Genomic DNA, 24,032 nt, shown 5'->3' on the forward strand with positions numbered 1-24,032 from the left:
TCTTCCTGGGTCTGACTTATTTCACTTAACAAAGTTCTCTAGGATCTTCTATGTTGTCACAAATGGCAGGATTCCCTCAAAAAAAAGAAGCCTTTACAAAAAGGGCTGAATGACATTCCATGGTATATATGTACTACCACATTTTCTTTATCATTAGTTGAGATGTAAAGCAAAAATAAACAAGTGGAGTACATCATACTAAAACGTTTCAGCAAAGAAACAAACAATAGTAAAAAGAAAAGGCAACTTACAGAATAGGAGAAAATATTTGCAAACCTTATATCTGATAAGGATTCATCTCCAAAATACATGAGAACTCTCACACTTCAATAGCAAAAAACCCCAAATCACCAGATTAAAAAATGAGCAAAGGATGGGAATAGATATTTTTCTTAAAAACAATAAAATGGCCAACAGGTATACCAAAAGATGCTCGACCTCATTAATCATCAGAGAAATGTAAATCAAAACCACAATGGGGTATCACTTCACACATAAGGATGGCTGTTAGCAAAAAGATAAGTGATAACAAATGCTGGTGAGGAGGTGGAGAAATTGCAATGCTTGTGCATTGTTGGTGGGAAAGTAAATTTGTGTAGCCACGATGGAAAACAGAAAGGCGGCTCCTCAAAATATTAAAAAAGAACTACCATATGTTCCAGAAGTCCCACTTCTGGGTATATACAAAAAGGAAATGAAAACACTATCTCTAAGAGATATCTGTACTCCCATGTTCATTGCAGCATAATTCACAGTAGCCAAGATATGGAAACAAACTAAATGTCCGTCGACAGATGAATGGATAAGGATCCATGGCAACGGTTACTTTAAAAGGCATAAAGCTGGTTGGAATTAACCCCTTCACTGTGCCAAGAGGTGCATTCGATATTTTTCCCCAGAATCATGAGGATCAGGATCTCTGCTGCAACAGAGGCCTGGGCAGCAGCAGCAGAGGAAGGTAAGAGTTCTAGTGAGCAGTCCACTCTTAGGAGTATGCACTTCAGCATGCCAACTGAAGTTTATTTCCTCTTCCCTCCCTCTATTCTTAATCTGTAAAGATGGCTCTTTCATGAGTGACCATCCGAGGGGTCCATACATCACACAGGATATGGTCATTTCCCTGAGCTCTCTATAGATCGGGGGGCCAGCTTGGTTGGGACACACAACTAATCAGGCACAGGGTTTAGTCTTTTCCCTGAGCTTAGTGTCAGTCACAGTATCATTCTAAGACACACAGATAAATCCAGGCCAAGACGCATGATCCACGGCCACATTAAGGAGGGCTGCGATCTCATATCACTAAAAGCCAATTTATTAGTGGAACGTTCAATGTAGGTCATCTAAATCTATAACAGAGGCTAGATAGGACTCAGTCATGCCACACAAGGCAGCACAGGTCTGCTTACCATCAGCTTACCTAGTTGGGGAAGCCAGTTTGTCCACAAGTCCTAGGCCTGTCTTCTAATTTAGTGATTGATAAGGGAGAGGGGCAAGGATAGATAGGGAAGCAGAGGTTCAACTGAACCAAGGACCAGTCCAACTCCTAGAACACCAAATCCCACCCTGGCAATGATGAAAAGGAAGGAGTATTCTCATTTAGGAACTTGTAGCACCAAATTAGCCTTCATCCACAAGTATTTGAATTCCCACAAGAAGACAGGAGCAGAAAAGGCACCACTTTCACCAAGTCTTTTCCTGAGCCTAACTTCTATCCTACTGACCACTCCAGAACTTTGTCCTGGGGGAGGAGGGATTGCACACTTGCTGTCCTTGGGGCATTCTGTCAAAAGGTGATGATGACATGATAGTTTGTTTGCTTAGCTGTAGAGCCATTGATCTGGGCAGCTGAACCTAGGGATAGAAGCAGAATAGGGAGCTGATCAGGCAAGAGAAGAGTTATACCAGAGAAAGAGAGTATTTGCAAAGGGTGGTTCAGAAAAGGCTCGAGGAAGGGGCTCCCACAGCACATAGAGTAGGAATTCCCATGTGGATCCACACAAATCCATGGAGAAGACAACGCATGACTAGTTATCCAGATGTGGTGGTTGAATGAGCTGTGACAGGGAAAGAGGGAAAAAACAGGACAATTTGGGAAAAGGATAAGCTAAGGAGGAAGAAAACAGGCAGACGCAAAGAACCAGATTCCCTGGGGTGTGACTGAAACATAGCTAGAGGAAGAAGCTAACCATGGACTGGAGAACTATGTAAGAACAGTCAGATGGAGATATATGGACACAGGCATGAGGATAGAGCCAAGGGGTACATGGAGTGAGGTAAGGCAAAGGTGGACCCTGGAAGAGGGTGGGACAATTGGGAGAGATCTCCCAGAGACAGTCGAGCAGGGGATCTCCAGTGTTATGGGTTACATTGTGTCCCCAAATGTTCATGTGTTGAAATTCTGAACTCTAGTGGCTCAGAATGTGAGCTTATTTGCAAACAGGGCCATTACAGTTCTAATTAGTTAAGATGAGATCAAACTGGAGGAGTGTGGGCTTCTAATCCAATATATCTGATGTCCTCATAAGAAGGAGAATTTAGAGAAGGATACAACACAGAGGGAATGACGTAAAGACGGAGGAAAAGATCAAGGTGATGCTTCTATACACAAAGATTGCCAGACAACCACCATAAGCTTGATCTCAGATTTGTAGCCACCAGAACTAAGACAACAAATTTTTTTTGTTTAAACAATCAGTTGTGGTACTGAGATACAGCAGCCCTAGCCAACTAATGCACCTAGCCTGATGCCAAGAGCAACAACTCAGTAGGATGCACCTTGGACCTCCCTCCCCCATCGTATTCTTGTGGTGATGCAAGAGGAAAGTGACCTGGTAGGACCTGGGAGCAGCTTCTTGCTGGGGATTAAAGAGCAGAAAGCACCTGGGCACCTATGTGTTACTGACCCTCTCAGAATTCCTACTCCTCTCGCTCTGATCATCGCTTGTCAGCTCTGCAGTCAAACACCTGGTAATAAATATTCTGGGTGTGTATGTGGAGAACCTGTTGAAATCCCTGAAGGAGGCGAAGCAGAAGCCTGGGATAAGGGAGGAGAATGTGGGTACCTATTTTTCCCCAACTTTCTCCAAACAGACAGTCAGGATAGCAGAGTGAGAGTAAGTGAGGAACTGAGGAGTGGGATTTCTGGTCTCAGATAGCAGGATGATGGAGAGAAGATGTATTGTGAATGTTTTGGAAGCCCACCCCTGGCAAAGATACTTTGTGTGGAAATTCGCAGGTGAAAAACTAGACAAAAATCCCTGCCCTCATGGAGCTTACATTCTAGGGGATTGAGGAGTCTGTTCTATCATAGTTTCATGGTTCTAAGATCGATTTTATTTAAGGGTAAATGTTTCCGTGATTCTGTCTGTTGCCCAAAGAAATAGTAATGATATGAGTGTACTATTCTGAGATTTATCAACTCTCTCACTTACAATGTCTACTGCACAGGAGCCCAAGGGCCATGAGCAAGAGAAGGAGAATCTAAATGAGAGCTGTATCCCTGGGTCTCCTGTTCCTTTGTCTCCCAGCTCAGCCATTCAGAGGCCACAGGAATTCCCCATTGTCCAACAATGAACCATAGGGTCAGAGCAGCTCTGGGATCTTCTCCCCCAACCCCACCCTGTTCCATGCACAAATACCTTGAGACACCTGTTTAACAACTTAAAGGCACCAACCAGGGTCAGATGGGCATGGTGAAAAAGATGTATAAATGTGGAAAGATGGAGACGGAGGGAAAGGAGGTAGAGAGAGACAGAGGGACAAATAGGGAAAAGGAGACAGAGAAAGGGAGGGAAAGGGAGGGAGGGGGAGACAGGGATAGAGAGCGAGAAAGAGAGACAGGCTGTCCTATTATTCTCTCTCCAATGTCTCTCTGAGTTTAAGCTGTGTCTGTCTCTTTTTCTCTCTCTGTCTCTGCCTCTCTATCTCTGTGTAAGTCGCTCTCTGCCTACCTCTTTCTGTCCCTATCTCTCAATGTCTCTGTCTCTTCCTTTATGTCTCTCTGGCTCTATCTTTGTCCCTCTGCCTATCTCTCTCAATGTTTCTCTCTCTATGACTGCCCCTTTGTGCCTCTGGCACTCTTTCTCCCTCTCTTCCTCCCACCCGTCTTTCCTCCCTTTCTCTCTCAAGTCTGATTCTCTGTCTCTATGCCTCTCTACTTCTTTGTCTCTCCTCATCTTCCCCTGTATCTGGGGCCTTGGGAAAGCATGTTCCAGGTGGAGATGAGAGGAACAAGTATCCCTTCCACAGCCACAACCTCTCCCTCTTTCCTTTCAGGTGCTGCCTGCAAGTGCCTTCACCATGGACCCTTGGAGAACAGCCATCTTACCTGTCTATTCCTGATCCTTGGCTCAACGTGCGAAGAGAGACTTCCTCCAGGACCCAGACCCCTCCCATTCGTGGGAAACCTTCTGCAGCTTGGCTCCCAAAACATGCTGACATCCCTCATGGAGGTGCTGGCCCTTTAGCTTGAGAAGGGGGGAATAAGGAGGTGAAATGTAACCTCTGTGTTCCTTCCCACAGCTCAGTAAGAAGTATGGCCCTGTGTACACCTTGTATCTGGGATCCAGGCAGGCAGTGGTCCTCAGTGGGCACCAAGCTGTGAAGGAGGCTCTTGTGGACCATGATGAGGACTTCAGTGACTGGAGTGATGTCCCTTTATATTCCAAGTTCAACGAGGAAAATAGTAAACTTGATCCTCCTCTCTTCCCTCCCAGAAAACACTTTCTCCATTATTGCAGCATGAAAGCAGGAGATAGTTCTCCCATCTTGGTGTCCCTCAGGGTCATTGATCCCACTAGTGACAACAGATGGCGTGGAAACTGCACAGTCCAGGACCTGGGATGAAGTTGTACAACCTTCACCGTACCTAGACACCATCACTAGCTTAAATTGTACTTTTGTTGCAATCCCCATTTCCATTTCAAGCTCAACCTCAGTCTTGCCAATCTTTATTTTAACATCAACCTCATACTCAACTTCCATCTCAATTGACAAGTCAAATGATCCAGAACCAGTCCTAACTGTCCACCTAGACCTCAACACAATCTCCATGGTAAATTTCCATAATCAATCCCATCCCAATCCTTTTGGTCGAAATGAACTCATAATTTTTCCCCAATCCCTAGCTCCATCTTCTATCCCAAATGCTATCCAATTTGGGTGGTTTCCAATACCTATTTTCCATCTAAATCCTACAAACCCAATCATCCAATCCAACACATCAAATAACAACACAATCTTAACTAAACCAAAATTCAACCTCAATGCCAATATACCAAAACCATCCCCTACTCCAATATCATTTGAAAAAGTAAAAACCTAACAGGAATAGTGAAATCAGTGTGGACTCAAAAGGAAAATCCAGCCTTGTCATTAATCAGGCTGGAAGGACAGACACAGAGAAAGCCAGCTATAAAGTTAACAGGGAACATTGTTCCTCCCAACATCACATAGTTGTTGTAAAATGCCGTAAGGGCCCTCACTTTTGAGTGACTACCGATTTTTTTTTTTTAACAATAACCCCCTAGACTTCTTCTTTATAGCCATCTATGGCCTGGCATATGAAATTGTTCAATCATCCACGTTGCATGATTGCATCCAATCCCTCGGTAATCTCCACTTCTCCTAATCCCTCTTTAGAAAGACCAACTAATATAGAACTTACCCCACTTACCTTAGACTCTCCTCAGAATTCTTCAGCATGAACCCAAATTTTACACAAGGCACTGATCCCAACCCACTTGATGACCAGCACTCCGTGCTTCCTCTATAGTGTCCTTCCTCTGTGTATCAAGCCAATTAACCTGATTTTGTCACATTACGCTTTTGTCCCTGGTGGTCTTTGGCTGATTAGGCTTTAATACATTCTACCCACCCCAGTTATATTACCAACCTCGCCTACTCAATACCATTCTGATCATCAGCTTCAATACAATCCACGAATCCCATTCTTGATCTAACCTAATTCCCTTGCTTCAACCCCTTGTCAACTGTATCACCAAACCAAACTACACCTTATCACCTCCATTGTAAACTCTAATCACATCTACCTCATATGCTAAGTCTGGCTCTTGTGGACAATTCAATATCTTGTCCTATTTGGACTTGAGAAAATGACTATTACTGTGTATTTCCAACATTTTAAGCACATTTGAATTATTTATTCAAAATATTATGTTGAAGGTAAATATGAGGCCAAAAAAGACAGTTGCCTGGATGAAAGTGAGTGACCTGGAGACATACACCCTGCACTTGCTTTCTCAATTCTGCAGAGTCTCATGAAGAACCCATGCCCCTACCATAGGATGGGTTCCAGATGTCTGATCTGAATCAGAGGTGTCTGGGGGCAAAAATCTTTGTATTAATATTGAGGTATCTTCCCTACCTTCATCTGCTCCCTCTGGCTTGAGCTTATGACTACAACTGTCCATGTATATTGGAGGAGGGAGAGAAAGAAGGGGGATAAGGTCACCTTACTAAAGTTGGACAGTAAAACATCTGAGAACATATATAGTGTGTTGTTAAAAATAGATGCCATCTAAGTATTTCATACATAGTATAAAGAAAGCAGCCTGGGGTCTGTAGTTTACTAGCTGTGTACTGTTGACAGGTAGCCTCCCTGATCTGACCCTCAGTTTGATATTCTGAGAAGACTGACAGAAGATTCAATGAGATAATGAACTTTGTTTCGAGGCCAGCAATTCAGAGAAAATTGGACCTTGCCCTCTCAGAACTCTTAGTCTAATGGGGGAAACATCCCTGTCACTAGGCAGTGATATGCTGAACTTATCAAGGTTATGAAGGGAAAACCCTGGAAGCTTTGGGAACCCAGAGATGAAGCCTGATCTGATTTGTGATGATCAGAGAAGCCTTCGTAGTGTAGGGAACTTATATATTCTATGGTTCTCCAAGCAGTATCAGGAAGGGTAGACTCACAGGCCAATGATCTCTTAGAAGAAATGCCAATTGGACTAGCTCCTTCACTTTTCTTTCAGGCATTGCTTTCTCCAATGGCAACAAGTGGAAGATCCTAAGAAAGTTTGGTGAACAAGCCCTGCATAACATCAGGATGGGGAAACAGAGCCTTGAGAAGCAGATCCTGGAAGAAGTCAGCTTCCTGATGGTAGAGCTAAGGAAAACTGAAGGTCAGCCTTGGTCCTGGCTCTTTGACATTCGACTTTTTCTGTCAGAGTTACTCTGTATGGGAGTGCAGGTTGTGCACTGCAGCACTCTTGGAAGATTCATTCACTTAGACTCTAATGTGAATAGGTTACCCTGGAGGGTTGCAGCCAAGTATCCCAGTTTGTGGTGCTGGGTGCCCTTGATGTTAGTGGCAAGATATGATTGATGTGGTAGCAACTGTCATTTGGTCTTGTTATGTGTCAATATGGTATTTGGAGTCTAGCATATGTAACTGTGAGGGAGATTATGATGATGATGGTGAGATGATGATTATACTTCTGAACACTCACCATGTGCCCAGTCCTGTGCTAACCACCTCAGTTCACAGAAGCCCCACAATTATCAGGAATTATAAGGAAATGGAAGAACAAAGAGATCAATAACAATCTTGAAGTCATAATGCCACTTGGTGCAGGAATCAGGATCCAAACATAAGTTGAACTGGCACTAGAGTTCACACTTAACCAATGCAGTACACATCTAAGATATTATCTCCACAATAATACCTGGTAATACTTGAGTGATTGCTGCATATCAGACACAATGCTAAACAATTTATACATATTATATCATTTCATTCTCACAATAACCACATAGAGCAGGAACCATTACAAAGGAGGACACCGAGGTGCACAGAGCTTAAGTCACAGAGTCCTAAAGTCACACAGCCAGGAAGTGGTGGAGCTAGAATTCAAAGCCAAGTCAAAATCTGTGCTCTTCCACACCTTGCTGGGTGCTAATTCAAGGAAAAGAGCAAAATAATAATTTAAACAGCCTTACTGAATTTCTGCTTTTGGTCAAGATGGAGCAACAGAAACTGGATTTTACCTCCATGTGAAATAACCAAAACAATGAACAAAATATATGAAATATTGGGGACCCAGGGATAGCCCAAGAGTTCGTCTGAGTTGAGGAAACAGAGCTGGGAGTTTAGGGAGGCCAAGGTCTCAAGATTTCTCAGAGAAGTCAGCCAGTGAGGGGAGAGCTGCAGAGATTGAGACCTCCAAACGTCTGTAGAGGGTCTGCTTTGTGTCCATCTGAGAATGCTCAGCACATGTGTGTGAGAACTACCTGAGGGCAGAAAAAGAACCATCCACAAGAAGCAGAAAGAACAATCCGCATAGCTTATTCAAGCTGGAGAGAGTTCCTGTTTCCTCCATCCGGGTGAAAAATATTATAGTATGGGATATTAAGTAGAGCACTCAGAAGGGTACTGCTTTAGTAGTTGTCTAAAATTATCTCTAGATTACAACATACTCTAGTTCCTTCTGACAAAGCCTAAGACAAGCCTCAAAAGGAAAATTGTTTCTGCGTAATTTAACTGTATCCCATATTAGGGCTTAAGACTACTTATAGAAATAAAAATATACCCAGTGCCCAACAATGTCTGGCAATGAATCAAAAATTACCAAACATTAAAGGAGGTAGGAAATGTGACTGAATTTGTTATCATGGTGCAGCACATTACACCAAAACTAACTGTCTTAAAATAAAAAAACATACATATTATCTCACAGTTCCTTAGTAAATGCAGGAGCATTTACTGGGTAGTTCTGGATCAGAGTCTTCCACTAGGTTACAGTCAAGAGGTTGACCAGAGCTTCAGTCACATGAAAGCTTGACTGGAAGTGCAGGATCTGCTCCAAGCCCAATCGTCTGATTGATAGCAGTAGGCTTCAGTTCCACAGCACATGGGCTTCTCCATAGGGCTGCTCACAATGCAGCAAGAGGTATTTTCTAGAGTTAGTGATGTCTGTGTGTGTGTGTGTGTGCATGTTTGTGTGTGTGTGTGTGTGCGAGAGAGAGAGAGAGAGAGAGAGAGAGAGAGAGAGAGAGAGAGAGAGAGGAGAGAGAGAGAACTGAGCTAGAATCCAAAGGGTCTTTTACAACTTAATCTCAAAAGTGACATACCAGCGTTTCTGTCCTATTCTATTCATCACACAATCAACTTTGATACAATGTGGGAAGGATTACACAAAGTCATAAATACCAGAGGTGGGGACCATTGGAAATCATCTTGAAGACTGCTACTCATGATCCATAATGTTAAGAAAAATAAGTCAATCTAAAATGACCCAGAAATGACTCAAACAATAGATGTGGTAGACAATGGCGTTAAAGCAATTGCTATAACCATATTCCATAATTTAAAGAACATAAAGGGAAACATAGACATGCTAAGGAAATACACAGAAGATGTAAAGGAGACTAAATTGAACTTAATTTAAAAATGCAATGTCTGAAATAAAAACAATAATAGAAGGGGTTTACATCAGATCAGATACTGCAGAAGAAATGATTAGGAAACTCAAAGACATAGTTATCAAAACTATAAAAATAAACACAGTGTGAAAACAGAACATCAGCAAACTGTGGGACAACGTCAGATGGCCTAATAGATGTGTAATTGGAAGTCTCAAAATAAGGAAAGAAGACAGAAAAATTAAATGAAAGAAAGGAAGGATAAACTATTCCATAATTGATAAAACTGAAAACCCAATGTAAACCCCAAGCACAAGACATCAAGAAAAGCACACCCAGGGACATCATAATCAAATTGCCTAAAACTAGTGACAAAGAGAAAAATCCCCAAAGCAGCCAGAACAAAAAAGGCACATTACATACAGAGAAAGAAAAATAAGAAGACAGTCCACTTATAGTTGGAAACTGTATAAACCACAGGACAGTTGAATAACATCTTTAAAGTCCTCAAATGAAGAAAACACTGTCTACCAAGAATTTTATGCCCAATAAAAATGTCTTTAAAAATATGAAGGAAAAATAAAGACTTTTTAAGTCATACAAAAATCAGGATGAAATCATCATCAGCAGACCTTCACGACAAGAAGAGTTAAAGGCAGTCCTTCAGGCAGCAGGAAAATGATACCAGATGGAAATATGTATCTAAAAGGAGTTAAGAACTGTGGGAGTGGAAAATATGTGGGTAAATATAAAAGACTTTTTTCCCCTTACTTTTCAAAACTCTTCAAAAGTATTTGCATGTTAAAGGCAAAAATAAAGACAGTGTATGTTGGGGTTTCTAACACATGTAAAAGTTATGACGGCAGTGCAAAGGCCAGCAGAAAGTAAATTGCAGAATACTCTCTTAAAGTTCTTATAGTATATGTGAAGTGGTGCATATTTATTTATTCATTTATTTGTTTATTTTATTGCAGTAACATTGGTTTATAGCACTGTATAAATTTCAGGTGTAAATCATTATACTTCTATTTCTTAATGGATTACATCATGTTCACCACCCAAAAACTAATTATAATCCATCACCACACGCATGTGCCTAATCATCCCTTTTGTCCTCCTCCCTCCCCTCTTCCCCTCTGGTAACCACCAATCCTATCTCTGTCTATATGTGTTTGTTTGTTGTTGTTTTTGTCTACCACTTATGAGTGAGATCATATGGTATTTGACCTTCTCCCTCTGACTTATTTTGCTTAGCATAATACCCTCAATGTCCATCCATGTTGTCACAAATGGCTGGATTTCATCATTTCTTATGGCTGAGTAATATTCCATTGTGTATTTATACCACATCTTCTTTATCCATTGATCCCTTTATGGGCACTTAGGTCGCTTCCAAGTCTTGGCTATTGTGAATAATGCTGCAATGCAATGTAAGGGGTGCATGGTATCTTTACACATTGGTGTTTTCATATTCTTTGGATAAATACACAGCAGTAGAATAGCTGGATTGTATGGTAGTTCTATTCTTAATTTTTTGAGGAATCTCCATACTGTTTTCCATAGTGACTGCACCAGTTTGCACTCCCACCAGCAGTGTATGAGAGTTCCCTTCTCTCCACATCCTCTCTGACACTTGTTATTTCCTGTCTTGTTAATTATAGCCATTCTGACGGGCATGAGGTGATATGTCCTTGTAGTTTTGATTTGTATTTCCCTGCTAGTTAATGATGTTGAACATCTTTTCATGTGGCTGTTAACCATCTGTATATCTTCTTTGGATAAATGTCTGTTAAGATCTTTTGACCATTTTTAAATTGGGTTGTTAGTTTTTTTTTGCTGTTGAGATGTATGGGTTCTTTATATATTTTGGAGATTAACCCTTTTTCAGATATATGGTTTGCAAATATCTTCTCCCAATTGTTAGGTTGTCTTTTCATTTTGTTGATGGTTTCCTTTGCTGTGCAGAAGATTTTTAGTTTGATATAGTCCCATTTGTTTATTTTTCTATTGTTTCCCTTGCCTGGTCAGACATGGTGCTTGAAAATATGTTGTTTGACTGATGTCAAAGAGTGTACTGCCTGTGTTATCGTCTAGAAGTTTCATGTCTTACATTCAAGTCTTTAATCCATTTTGAGTTAATTTTTGTGTATGGGGTAAGATAATATGGTCTACATTCATTCTTTTGCATGCGGCTGTCCAGTTTTCCCAACACCATTTATTGAAGAAACTTTCCTTTCTCCATTGAATGTTCTTGGCTCCCTTGTCAAAAATTGGCTGTCCATAGATGTGTGAGTTTATTTCTGGGCTCTCGATTCTGTTCCATTGATCTGTGTGTCTGTTTTTGTGCCAGTATCATGCTGTTTTGGTTAATATAGCTTTGTAGTATATTTTGAAATCAGGGAGTGTGATACCTCCAGCTTTGTTCTTTCTTCTCAGGATTCCCTTGGCTATTCAGGGTCTTTTGTTTTTCCATATAAATTTTAGGATTCTTTGTTCTAGTTCTGTGAAAAATGTCATTGGATCTTTGATAGGGATTATACTGAATCTATAGATTGCTTTAGGAAGTATGGAAATTTTAACTATGATAATTCTTCCAATCCAAGAGCATAGAATATCTTTCCATTTCTTTGTGTCTTCTTCAATTTCTTTCAACGATGTTTTATAGTTTTCAGTGTACAGATCTTTCACCTCTTTCGTTAAGACTATTCCTAGGTATTTTATTCTTTTTGTTGTTGCATATTTCTTGAAGGTAGACTGTGTTATGTTCAAGATATATACTCTAAACCTGAAGCAAAAACTGGAGAAAAACAGATTTACAGCTAATAAATAGCACCTACTGTATATTATGCTCTGTGCTTAGTATTTTACATTTATAAAATGAATCCTCATTGTAATGTCTGAGGCAGACACTACTTTTAGCCCCATTTTAAAGAGGAAAATGACATAAAGAGATTAACATTTCTATGCCTTGATCTTTGAGCCTTCTTAACTCATGGGCAGACAAATGTATCAGGTGACTCTGCAGGTTTTAATGAAATGATGTATGTGAAATACTAACATTTCCCATCTGTGAAGGGGTCATGATAGGCCATGCCTTGAACTGAACACATGGCACAGACTCCTTGTGAAACTTCATGAAGTGGAAACTGTTATATTTTCCATGTTTTAAATGTGGAAACTGAGGCTCAGAGAAGGAAATAGTTGGCACTCAGGTCACATTGAGAATCAGGGGCCAAGCCAGGATTCAAACTGTTGTCTCACTTCATATTCTGAGAAATCTAGGGTGTAAAGTGGTATAATGTCAAACTTGTTGTGATGTGTCTTTTTCCTTATTTTCTGTTGAGTCGTTGGGTCTCTGGGTGTAAGGTTTTGTGTGGTTTATTGATGGCCAACATCGTAGCATGGTGAAGCATGGCCTGTGGTATTAGACTGTGTGGTTGCACAGAGAGACCTATAACTGGGGGCTGAGTTCTATAAGTTGTGTACTTGTGAGTTATTTACAGAGTTTCCAAGTGTTCTGTTGCTGAATACTGTTTGTGTGTCATCTGTTCTGTGCTATTACCTTGATTTGTTGTGTCATGATGCCAATTGTAATGTCTTCGGTACTATCTGTCTTGTTGCTGTGTGTCATTTTGATGTTACATATTACAATACAATTTGTCATTTTTACATGTGTGCCTTGTGTTCCAGAATACTCCAGCACATGCTGTTATTATGCAGCTGTTTATTTTGTATGGTGCCACCATGTCTTGTGAAATGTTCTGGGCTTTCCTGTGACTACTTTTATTATCGAATTTTGTTGTGTGTTACAATACACGGCTGTCATATTTTCTGTGTTTGGTTGCCATGCGTTTTTTGGTGTTCACTGGGACCTGCTGGGTTACTATATACTGTTGAGGTTTTGTTAGGCTGTATGTTGTGTGCGTGTTCTGTGTGCCAATTATATTTCTGTAGATTAGTTGTATGTCATTTGATTTTTTTTTTTTTGCTGCACAAACTCTGCTGTGTTACACACTGGGGTTCCTGAGTGGTGGGGCAATCAGACAGTGTCCTCAACCTCCTTATCCCCCACCCACAGGCCAGCTCTTAGACCCTACTTTAGTGCTGAGCCGTTCTCTGTGCAACACCATCTGCTCCGTGCTCTTCAGCAGCCGCTTTGACTATGAGGATGAGCGTCTCGTGACCATCGCTCGGCTCCTCAAAGACAACTTCCAGATCAATAGTAGCCACTGGGGTAAGGTTGGCCATCTGCCGAATGTCCATCCAGGATGAGTTGGGCAGCTTTGAGAACTGGGGGGACAAAATGATTGGGTTGGGGTACGGCAATCAAGCTTGGGGAACAGAGAGTTTGAGGTGGGGTGAGAGGGCACCAAGGGTTAGAGGATACTGGGGTAGAGAGAGACCAAGTTTTGGTGTGGGGTGGCAAAAATTACCCCCCAGGGCAGGGGTTGGAGACACTTCACTGACCACCTCATTCACCTCACCTCTAACCTCCTGACCTATCCACCTATTCCTAACCTGACACTCCAACTCTTCTTTTCATGTCTCACCTCTCCACTCTCTCTGCCACCCCTGGTTTCTACCTGACCACACCCTTCTTTTTTGACTCCATGTGTTCCTGCCTGCCTCTCCTGACCCTGCCCCACCCCTAGATGTACAACCTATTTCCAAGGCTCCTAGACTGGCTACCTGGGCCACACCAACGTCTCTTCCATAACCTGAAGTGCCTGAAGCACCTCATCACCCACTGCATTTGTGAACACCAGGCCTCCTTTGACCCAAGCTCTCCCCGGGACTTCGTCGACTGCTTCCTTGCCAAGATGGCACAGGTATACACTGCCTGGAAGTCCCATCTCTGGTCTGACCTGGAACCTATCTGCAAGCCCGGCCCCAAGAGAAAACCAGGAGCCCAACATCGAGTTGGGCAAGCTCAGAGGACAGGATGGGATGTTATGAGATGCTCCTCCCCAGCACATCTCAGGCAGAGTCCAAACACCTGAGTGAAATTAGCCAACCTCATCCTCTTCCTGGATCATCAATTAACACTCATTAATAAGTCATTAAGGCATCCTCCGAGATTCTGTTTTCAGGCCTCAGAGTGATATGTATCAGGCCCTCCTCCTACACATCCCCCAATTTGCCCAAGGGAAGGTTTAGATGGGGCAGACAATGACACCCAGGAATAGGTGAGCAAATCTGGTGGGGCAGTGTTGAGGATTCTTGAGCCCCAGACTATGGACACGTGCACCCTATCCCTAGGAGCATGAGGATCCGCTGATCCACTTCAACTTGGAGACCTTGGAGATCACCACGCACAATCTGCTGTTTTCTCGCCTGGAACCCTTGGGCTTCACACTGCTCTACGCCTTCCTCACTCTGTTAAAGTACCCGAAAGTGCAAGGTGTGCCCCTGAACCTAACCAGGAGCCCTGCCCATGCAGTCCCATGTTCAAATCTCACACTGTACAGAGCCACTTCCAAGTCTCCCACCGAAAAAGCCTTCCCAGCACTACACACACACACTCACTCCAATAATTGCATTCTCCAACCTATCCGAAGGGCCTTGAATCTTGATTCCAATCTCTCCCACACACCCTGTCACCACTCTCTAGACTGTCTGGGACTCTGAATTCTGCCCACACCCACAGGGGTACCTGACTCAAACCTCTTGCCCAGAAGCTTCGCTCATATACTCAGTTCTAGCCTCCAAAAATTCACTCATATCTCCTGGTGCCTGTCCACCCACATACCCTACAAACAACCCCAGTCCTTCAGTGCTATGATCCAACCAAACCATTTTTCACCACCACCTTCTGTGAACCCACCAACCCAATTAGCATTCCCTTACTTCTCTGTCTTCCACAAATCCCAGCAAGTACCTTTGGGCCTGCCTCTTGCTTGGAAAACTGAGAATAGATTCCCCTTGACTACCCCCCATGCCCCCACACAAAAGCCCAGCCTCAGTGACAGTGTCTTCAGCCTCCAATGCCCACAGCCCGCGTGCAGGAGGAGACTGACTGTGTGGTGGGGTGCGAGCAGCTGCCAGCACTGGAGGACCGCAAGGCCATGCCTTACATGGATGCTGTGATCCATGAGGTACAGCGCTTCGCAGACATAATTCCGATGAACTACCCACACCAAATCTCCAGGGACACAGTATTCCGTGGCTTCCTGCTGCCCAAGGTGTGTCACCAGCTAGCCTCCACTTGACAACCTGACTACTGTCACCTGGGCTCTGTCTACCAGCATCTTGTATCCTAGTCACCAGCACTTAGGGCCTTGGCAACTGGCACCCTGGGCCATAGCAACAGCATCTGAGGCCCAGGAACCCAGAACAAGACCTCTTCCCCATGATTTCCTCCTGTGCCCAGTGACCTGGAACCCATTCTGAACATCCCACTCCTTCACAAGGCCAAGTTCCCCTCCTAGGACCCCTCTCCAGAACCTGGGGCTCATTGTATTATCCCTAGTGTTCTCAGAGACCACTCTGCCCTTCCAAAATACCCAGCCAGGCATCCCAGATGCCCTTCCTCAGGAGAAGGAGCCTAGGCCCATACCTCAGACTCCAGCCTACTCATCTCAGCCCGAGGCCTGCACACGGCACTCGGGACCTCAGACTTCAACTCCCCCAACACTCTGCATTTCAAGTCACCAAGGCCTCTAGCCCCAGAGAATGTGAGTTCTGCTTCCAAGACCCATGCCCAGCCCCCTATACCATTGATTTACACCTCCCCTACAGGGCATGGATGTTATCACCCTCCTCAACACTGTCCACCAGGACCCCAGTCAGTTCATGACGCCCCAGGAATTCAACCCTGAGCACTTTCTGGATGCCAATCAGTCCTTCAAGAAGAGCCCTGCCTTCATGCCCTTCTCTGCTGGTAAGTGGGGGGATGGTGGGAGTCATAGCCTTGGGATGTCCAGAATCCCATTCTCCTACCTACATCCTCCAGCTTTAATTCCTCTCCCCACTCTCACTGCCTTCATTCCAGCTTTGGAAACACAGAAAGCCCAATGCAGTGCCTACTTTGTATGCTCGGAGACACACCCAACTCTGACTGTCTAATTCTGTAGCTGGAGGCAGACAGTGATGAAAACTTTTGAAGTGGGTATTGTAACATGAAAGTTGTCATTTGGTACGATGTAAGCAGTTCTAATTTTTCTTATTTTAGTCTACCATCTTATTTATTTATTTATTTGGAAGATCAGCCCTGAGCTAACATCCATGCCAATCCTCCTCTTTTTTTTTTTTTTTTTGCTGAGGAAGACTGGCCCTGGGCTAAGATCCATGCCCATCTTCCTCCACTTTATGTGGGACACCACCATAAAGGCCTGACAAGCAGTGCATTGGTGCTGTCTGGGATCTGAACTCAGGCCACCAGCAGCGGAGCGTGTGCATTTAACCGCTATGCCATGGGGCTGGCCCCTAGTCTACTATCTTGATGGAAAAAATATTGATGTTTACATAGTACTAAAATAATAGATAATTGTAAGAGGAAATGCTTACAATGTTGCCTACTGTGTGCACACAGTACGTACATAGGAGAAAAACTATAGAGGTGGTTTAATAATATGGAGACAGAAGTCAGACCTCTGGGAGCTGCATCTTGGCTCTGTCACTATTGTTGTGTGGCCTTGAGCAAGTCACTTAACCTCTCATCTCATCAACCATGTCAAATCACACCCTATCCCTACTCCAGGGAGTCGGATGTGCCTGGGCAAGTCACTGGCAAGCATGGCTCTCTTCCTCTACCTCATGACCATCCTGCAGAGCTTCTCACTGCAGCCGCTGGGGGCACCTGAGGACATCGACCTGACCCCAATTGGCCCTGGCCCCAACAAGATACCACGGCCCTTCCAGATGCGCCTGTGCAAGCGCTGAGACCCCCACCCACATTCTTGCTAGTGTTTGTCTTCATAACACTCTTTCTGCTGCACTATTCTTGCCATCAAACCTCCTATCCCACCCCACATCGATCTTCCACTTGTTCTAATTCTCACCCTTCCATGGGTACCTGCCAACTGAGAGTCAGCAAAAGCATGAGGGAGGGGAAGTCTATGCCTCTGTTCTAGCCACTTATAGACCATGAAACTTGTCCATGTCTCACCTTTCTCTGGATTTTTTGGTTTGGTTTCCTATTAATGTTATCTTAGAAATAAATCCAACATGATCTGCCTGGATTTAAGAGAGGAGAATGGTCCCTTGGGAATGGGAGAGGGAGGTCACCTCTGTTGGTTCGGGCTGCAAGGTGAGAGCTGGAACAGAGCTGGAACTCCTGCTTTCACCTTGGGGAAGCTGCGGTGGTGGAATCAAAATTTCTGGAGGCAGGCTGGGAGGTAAAGACTGTAAAGGACTAAAGACAGAGAGCAGAGAAAGAAGAACCAAGACAGAAGGGGAAAAAGACAACAACCCAGAAGAGGTGCTGGACAGAGAGCAAGAATGGGAGAGTTACAGAGGGATGTACAGAGAAGGAGGCAAATAGAAAGTGAGATACAGAGAGTGAAAAATAGACACAGAAAGAGAATAAGAAATAATCTTTTACACATAATAAACCACGTACCTGCCTGAGTTCTAAATGCTTTAAATGTATTCACTCATTTTCATCCCAAAACAGACCCATGAACTAGATACTGTTATTATCATCTCCACTTACAGATTGGGAAACCGAGGGACAGATGGGCTAAGTCACTTCTAAGGTCACAGTGCCAGGAAGAGATAGGGCTAGGTTTTAAACTCAGCTTGTCTGGCACCAGTGTCCATGATCTTAAGCACTGCTTCTCAACAGAAAGGGAAAAGGTGAGAATAGTATCCATTCTGATGGTCAGTGCCCTGCCATACCAGATATAAAATATTTTAGATATCACTCTGACAACTAATAGGTGCTGGACACTGCACTTGTTAGTAGAATTATGTTGGAGAACAAGGCAGACATGGTCGCTGTCTCATCATGTGTAAATTCTTGGGCTTTTTCCAACTCTGGCTTGATTTATTTTGGGTTATAATTCGTTCTGTTTGTCTCTTCAGAAACATATGTTCTTTTCATACAATATTACAGCATAGTTGAAAAGATCTGATGGTTCAGTATTCATTGATATTCTCAGGAATTCAAAGCATATCAAATCTCCAAAATATTTCTACACCTTCAAGTACTAAACATACAAATGTCTGCATAGTTATGGAAATTATTTATAAATGTTTATGAAAATTTCTAAACATCTAAAAATGATACCTTCAACGGATGTCCCTCCTTCATTATACATTGCTCACAATTAGTAGCATTCCTTTGTGAGGAGATTCAGGTGAATAATGTAGTACAGGAAGGTACTTTCTCCAACTGGTAATAGGATATTATTTGCATGTGACTTTTAGATCTGTACTGTGGAAATTAATAAAAGAAACTTTAATTAAATTGGAGTCAAGAAGGCTTGTAGGGGGAGCTCTCACACCCTAACACACATCATCAATTACACCAAACAGGAAGAGACAGAAGCTTGCGTCTTGGACAGGAAGTAAATCTACTGTATTACTGAAGGAAGATTTGTCTCCCCACCCAGCAACAGCCCAGCCAACGAGAAATGCCACAGCTCAGTCAATGAGAAGCCATTGCTGCCTTGAACAGTTATTTTCCCCCAATGGACTTTCCTTTAGAACAGCCCCTCCCTACTACCCCCTTTCTCTATAAAGGCAGCTCCCCTTCTTTGTGGGATTTGCCTATGGTTTGCCATAGCATGCACATCCTGAATTGATTATTTTGGCTATTCCCAAATAAACTCATTTTGACCATAAAAATAAAAGGCACACTTGCTTTTTAAGTTAACATATATGGTGTCAGAAGTGGGATCCAAAAAAGGCAACCCTGAGAGGTTGTGACCCCCAGAATCAAGTGAAGTATCTGCACCAAGCCCCTTGTGCTCATCACTTCTGTGAGTTGCCACCTGCTTTCAGTTTGGTGAGTCTCCTCTTGGGTTTTGAGCTCTGCTGCCTTTGTCTTCTGAGCTCTCAGAGTTTATTCAAGATCTAGAGATGCTTTGCCACCTCAGGGGAGGAATTTTGTCCTCCAGGTTCAAGTCTCTGTCCTTAGGTGCAAGGCATCATCCTTGGTGAGCAGTCATTTTCTGAAGGTAGCACTGTTATTTTCTGGGCTTGGGCTTGCTGAAAATCCATTTTTTCTTTGGTTTTTAGATTCCTTTTGGAGTCAGGGCTGGGAATCCAGTAACTTTTTTTTTGGCTTTTTGATTCCTTCAGGGATCAGGGATAGGACTCTAACAACTTTCTTGGGTTTTCAGAGGAAATTTCAGAAATGGGATCCCGGTCATCTACTGTTGGGTATTTATCCAAAGAACTTGAAAATACCAATTTGTAAAGGTACATGCACCCCTGTGTTCATTGCAGCGTTATTCACAATAGCCAAGACTTGGAAGCAACCTAAGTGCCCATCAAGGGACGAATGGATAAAGAAGATGTGGTATATATACACAATGGAATACTACTCAGCCATAAGAAATGATGAAATCCGGTCATCTAAATGTTCTAAGGGAAATCCTTCTTCAGTGATGCTGACCAGGTTTATGTTTAAGAACTTTGGGCCCCCTATATGCGCATTTTTAACTAAGTGGGCCAAACAGACCAAAAGCAGTCCAGAATTGCAATGACTGTCATGGGGAACTTTTGATCTCCCCAAGCTAGCTTTTCTTAAAACCAAATGGGAAGGCTATGGCTCTAAAATTAAGGAAAATAAATGGTACGTTTATTTACATTGGCACCTGGAAGCTTTTGGATCCACACAAAGCTCTAAAATTGCCTCACTACAACATACCTTATCTAAATTACTTGAAACAATTGAAAAACTGAGGGAGAATGCAATGGCTTCAGAATCTTCATGTTCCCCTCCTCCTTCTTCTTTGTCTCAGACATCATCTTGTTTGTCTTCCCAGACTCCTTTGTCTCAGACCTCATCCCAGCAGCCATCTTGTGCCCATGCTCCACTCCAACACCATCTTCCTCTCTTTCCCTCTGTGAAAGCCTGCCCCCTTTAAAATCAGACCCTTGAGGGTTCAAATGCTTAGCCTGTAATTACTATTTCTAAGTTAACTGGAGCAAATAAACAACTAGAAGGAAAAATTTAGATAGCAGTTACCATAGACTTTTGATAATAGACAAAATTACTCCAAAAACAGTGCTTAAAGGATCCTTACAGCATGCAAAGAAAAATAATCTTCAGTAAAAGACTTTGGCCACTGAACAAGTAACCTTACCTTAGTCCATCTGCCAGAAATACAATTTGGATCCAACTATTCTTTTGAGTTTTGTACCTGAGACATGTACATTTCATTTCATTTTAAAATGAAAGCTATGAGATCTCTGTTTATGTCTGCCTCTCTGTCTATGTATGTATGTTATGGAGATGTGATATTTTTCTACCTCCAGATGGTATGGCTAGAATTGATTTGTTAAAAAGTTCTACTTAATTGGCTTGAAATTAAGCACTTATAAATTAAGTATTCTTAAATCTCAGAAGTATAATAGAAACTAATTTAAGTGCTTTCAGGTTCATAGGGTCTAGAATAAGTCTTTAGTAAATAAAAGCTAGCTTAAGCTTGTTAGTGAAAAAAAAAACAGGCACGACATCAGAGTTGTTAGTCCTGGGTGAGAAGCAAACGTGCAACTTTTCCCCTTGCCTGGGTTTATTAGTCAAGTGGGCTTATGCTGTCTCTTTTACAAAATATGTCAGCAAGAAAGTAACTTAAGATAGTGGTTGGCTATTTAATGTCTAATCCAAGCATGATTGTTAAAAGCAAGTGATTAAAATAAATATAAATAAGATCAAAGTTTTTACTAAGTTAAGCTAAATAATAGATAGTCACTGAATAGCTAAATCATTTTCTAAACAAGATAAAATACTCAAGTGTTAATTACTGAACATAGGTTTATCTACCTTTGGCTTCCTATTGCAAAGAAACTAAACACGAATTTGAGTCTGTCTTGTGCCACATTGAAATATTACACTATTCAAAAAGGCATATTCCTAGAAAATTTAAAACATATTTATAAATCTGCCAGTCCACAATTGTTTACTTTTTAGTTTTTACTAGGAATTGGGAATTCTAAGGGTTAATAATTCTAATATATGTAACTTAAACTTCTAGGGGGAAAATATCTCTGTATACAAGGAAAGTAGAATGTGTGTTTTAGTAAAAGAAGGTATAAGAAGTGGAAATGCATTTTGTTGAGGAAAAAGAAAATGATTTTGTCATAAAGAGAAGTTGGTCATTTCAGAATGGGAAAAAGAAAAACATAGGACAAATCTGAATGTAAAAAGAAAGTTGTATATGGTTTATGGAAAAGAATCTCAGGAAAAGAAATTTATGAGTGGTCACGATTGGCTAAGACAGGAATGAATAAATTTTAACATCAAAATAAGCTGATACTAAATTAAAATTTGGCTTTTTTTTATGTCAAGAAGACAAAGTTTTCTTGGGCTATTGGTCTGCTCTTAATAACAGATTGTGAAAGCTGCCTTACCTTTAAACAATATGCCTAGAAAACAGATTTTTTGTTTTGTCAAAATAATTTCCTGTGTTGTTTCTATCAGCTCTTTAATTACTTAAGAAAACTGAGTCTTCTTAATATTAAAGGAGTTAAATTTTGCTCACAACTATGTAACCTTTTGTGTTTGCCTTTGAAACCTGTTACTGTTACTGTTATTGTTATTTGACTTTGGTCAAATAGATACCGACATATTATTTCATAATGATCTGTGATCCTATTTGGTCAAGAGTCCAAACCTTTTAATATTTTTGACAATATTCCCAAAATATTCAAATTCAAAATGACATTTTTTTCTATAAAGATGTGACTTTGGAATTTTCCAGAGGGCACCTGGGACTTCTCAAAAGATTTATTCCCTCTCCATATAAAAAGAGAGAAATTACACTAATTAGGCTTATTTGGTATGTGAAATTACACAAGAAGCATGGTTGGATAGGTGATAATATACGTTTTTATGGTATATAGTATGGATGAATGGTACTAAAAAGTGTTCTAGAAATTATATAAAATTCCTAAAAATCAGATATGTTCTACTATAATGTTTTTACCTGTAATTGTAGTTATTATCTAATGTTACAAAAATATCCAAATTTTCTTGTCAATTATATTTACCCATTGCCTTTAACATAAAAGCGTTTTGTCAGTTATAGATAGTTATTGTTTTACTCTAATGCTTTCACAATTACGTTTCACTTTCAAAGAGATTATTTTTTTATAAGAACTAAATTTAATTGTTCATTTTAGAAGCCAACAACTCGTTCCTAGATATTTCATTCTATTGTGGTATATTCATTATATCTCAGTATGTACATATGGAAAATAGTTTAAATATAACATATTTAGGTGTAATAAAATATGCGTTTCTGTAATAGAATAATAGCGTATGTGTATATGTAAATGTATTAGACTATATGTTTCCATTCTTTCCCTTACTTCTTTATTCTCTGTGAAATTACACAATATTTGTTCTCTATGCTTAAAATGTATTTTCAGTATCTGTAGCTTAAAATGTTCATTTCTTCCCTTAAAGTGGTACAAAAATACCTAAAATATGTATGAAATCTTCAAAATGCTAGGTTGAACGTTACAACAGGGAAGTTTCATTTTGTGAATATTGTGTCAATGACTTTTTAAAAAATTTTTTGTTTATTGCAGTAACATTGGTTTATAACATTGTATAAATTTCGGGTGTACATCATTACATTTCTACTTCTGCATAGATTACACCATGTTCACCACCCAAATACTAATTACAACCCATCACCACACACATGTGCCGAATTATCCCTTTCGCCCTCATCCCTCTGGTAACCACCAATCCAATCTCTGTCTCTTTGTGATTGTTTATTGTTGTTATTATCTACTACTTAATGAAGGAAATCATACGGTATTTGACCTTATCCCGCTGACTTACTTCACTTTACATAATACCCACTATGTCCATCCATGTTGTCACAAACGGCTGGATTTCATCGTTTCCTATGGCTGAGTAGTATTCCATTGTGTATATATACTACATCTTCTTTATCCATTCGTCCCTTGATGGGCACTTAGGTTGCTTCCAAGTCTTGGCTATTGTGAATAACGCTGCAATGAACACAGGGGTGCATGTATCTTTACGCATTGGTCTTTTCAAGTTTTTTGGATAAATACCCAGCAGTGGAATAGCTGGATCATATGGTAGTTCTATCCTTGATTTTTGGAGGAATCTCCATACTGTTTTGCACAGTGGCTGCACCAGCTTGCACTCCCACCAGCAGTGTATGAGAGTTCCCTTCTCTCCACATCCTCTCCAACACATGTTGTTTCCTGTCTTGTTCATTATAGCCATTCTGACAGGCGTGAGGTGATATCTCATTGTAGTTTTGATTTGCATTTCCCTAATAGTTAATCATTTGGAACATCTTTTCATGTGTCTGTTGGCCATCTGTATATCTTCTTTGGAGAAATGTCTGTTGAGGTCTTTTGCCCATTTTTTAATTGGGTTTGTAGGTTTTTTGTTGTTGAGATGCATGAGTTCTTTATATATTTTGGAGATTAAGCCCTTATCAGATGTATGGTTTGCAAATATCTTCTCCCAATTGTTAGGTTGTCTTTTC

General features: G+C 41.4%; 1 protein-coding gene across 1 annotated transcript; it reads left to right on the plus strand.

The window, feature by feature from the left end:
- Positions 1-903: 903 nt before the first annotated feature.
- LOC131397977 (cytochrome P450 2F5-like) lies at positions 904-17,265 on the plus strand. The gene is made up of 10 exons (XM_058531071.1): positions 904-958; positions 4,276-4,451; positions 4,522-4,684; positions 6,996-7,145; positions 13,463-13,623; positions 14,037-14,213; positions 14,644-14,785; positions 15,379-15,566; positions 16,123-16,268; positions 17,088-17,265. The coding sequence occupies exons 1-10, from the start codon at positions 904-906 to the stop codon at positions 17,263-17,265; spliced, it is 1,536 nt and encodes a 511-aa protein (XP_058387054.1).
- Positions 17,266-24,032: the final 6,767 nt, after the last annotated feature.

Source organism: Diceros bicornis, chromosome 34, assembly GCF_020826845.1.
Source record: "Diceros bicornis minor isolate mBicDic1 chromosome 34, mDicBic1.mat.cur, whole genome shotgun sequence".
Lineage (NCBI taxonomy): Eukaryota > Metazoa > Chordata > Mammalia > Perissodactyla > Rhinocerotidae > Diceros > Diceros bicornis.

Coding starts and splice junctions, on each gene's coding strand:
- LOC131397977 (XM_058531071.1), top strand. CDS start 904: ATGAGGATCAGGATCTCTGCTGCAACAGAGGCCTGGGCAGCAGCAGCA. Junction 13,624..14,036: donor ATAGTAGCCACTGGGGTAAG/GTTGGCCATCTG, acceptor CCCCACCCCTAG/ATGTACAACCTATTTCCAAG. Junction 15,567..16,122: donor GTGGCTTCCTGCTGCCCAAG/GTGTGTCACCAG, acceptor CCTCCCCTACAG/GGCATGGATGTTATCACCCT.